This window comes from Mesitornis unicolor, unplaced genomic scaffold (genome assembly GCF_000695765.1).
Source record: "Mesitornis unicolor isolate BGI_N332 unplaced genomic scaffold, ASM69576v1 scaffold39652, whole genome shotgun sequence".
Lineage (NCBI taxonomy): Eukaryota > Metazoa > Chordata > Aves > Mesitornithiformes > Mesitornithidae > Mesitornis > Mesitornis unicolor.
This window is the reverse complement of record NW_010170557.1, coordinates 3,906-4,247: the sequence shown is the minus strand read 5'-3', so window position 1 is coordinate 4,247 and position 342 is coordinate 3,906. Positions and strand designations below refer to the sequence as shown.

General features: G+C 65.5%; 1 protein-coding gene across 1 annotated transcript in view; it reads right to left on the bottom strand.

Moving 5' to 3' along the window:
* Positions 1-7: 7 nt before the first annotated feature.
* Positions 8-342, bottom strand: part of SHMT1 (serine hydroxymethyltransferase 1 (soluble)) — a 3,539-nt gene continuing 3,204 nt past the window's right edge. Inside the window, exons 10-11 of the mRNA XM_010179729.1 lie at positions 286-339; positions 8-177 (exon numbers count right to left, since the gene is read on the bottom strand). Coding sequence (XP_010178031.1) covers positions 8-177; positions 286-339 — 224 coding nt within the window. The remainder of the gene's footprint in view (positions 178-285; positions 340-342) is intronic.

Below are 342 nucleotides of genomic sequence, written 5' to 3'. Positions count from 1 at the left end.
CCTGCCGTTACAGGACAGGCAGCCCCGGGAGCGGGAAGGTCGCTGCGAAGGCCTCCACCTCTTCCTTCAGCGCCTTCAGCTCCCCTCGGTATTTCTCCTCCTCCAGTTTCTCCTTGAATTCCTTCAGCGTGGCCTTGGGGCTCATGTCCCTCTGCACGCGCAGCGTCAGCTCGATCCCTGCCGGGACGGGAGGTGCAGCGGTGAGTCTTCGTGGCTGCAGCACCTCTGCCCCGTGCCACAGCTGCTGGAGCTGAGATTCGGCCCCGCACGCCCCCCCAGCCTCACCTTTGTGGATGTACTGAGCCACCCTGCGGAAGTCGTCCTGCCTGAAGCCGCGGGAGG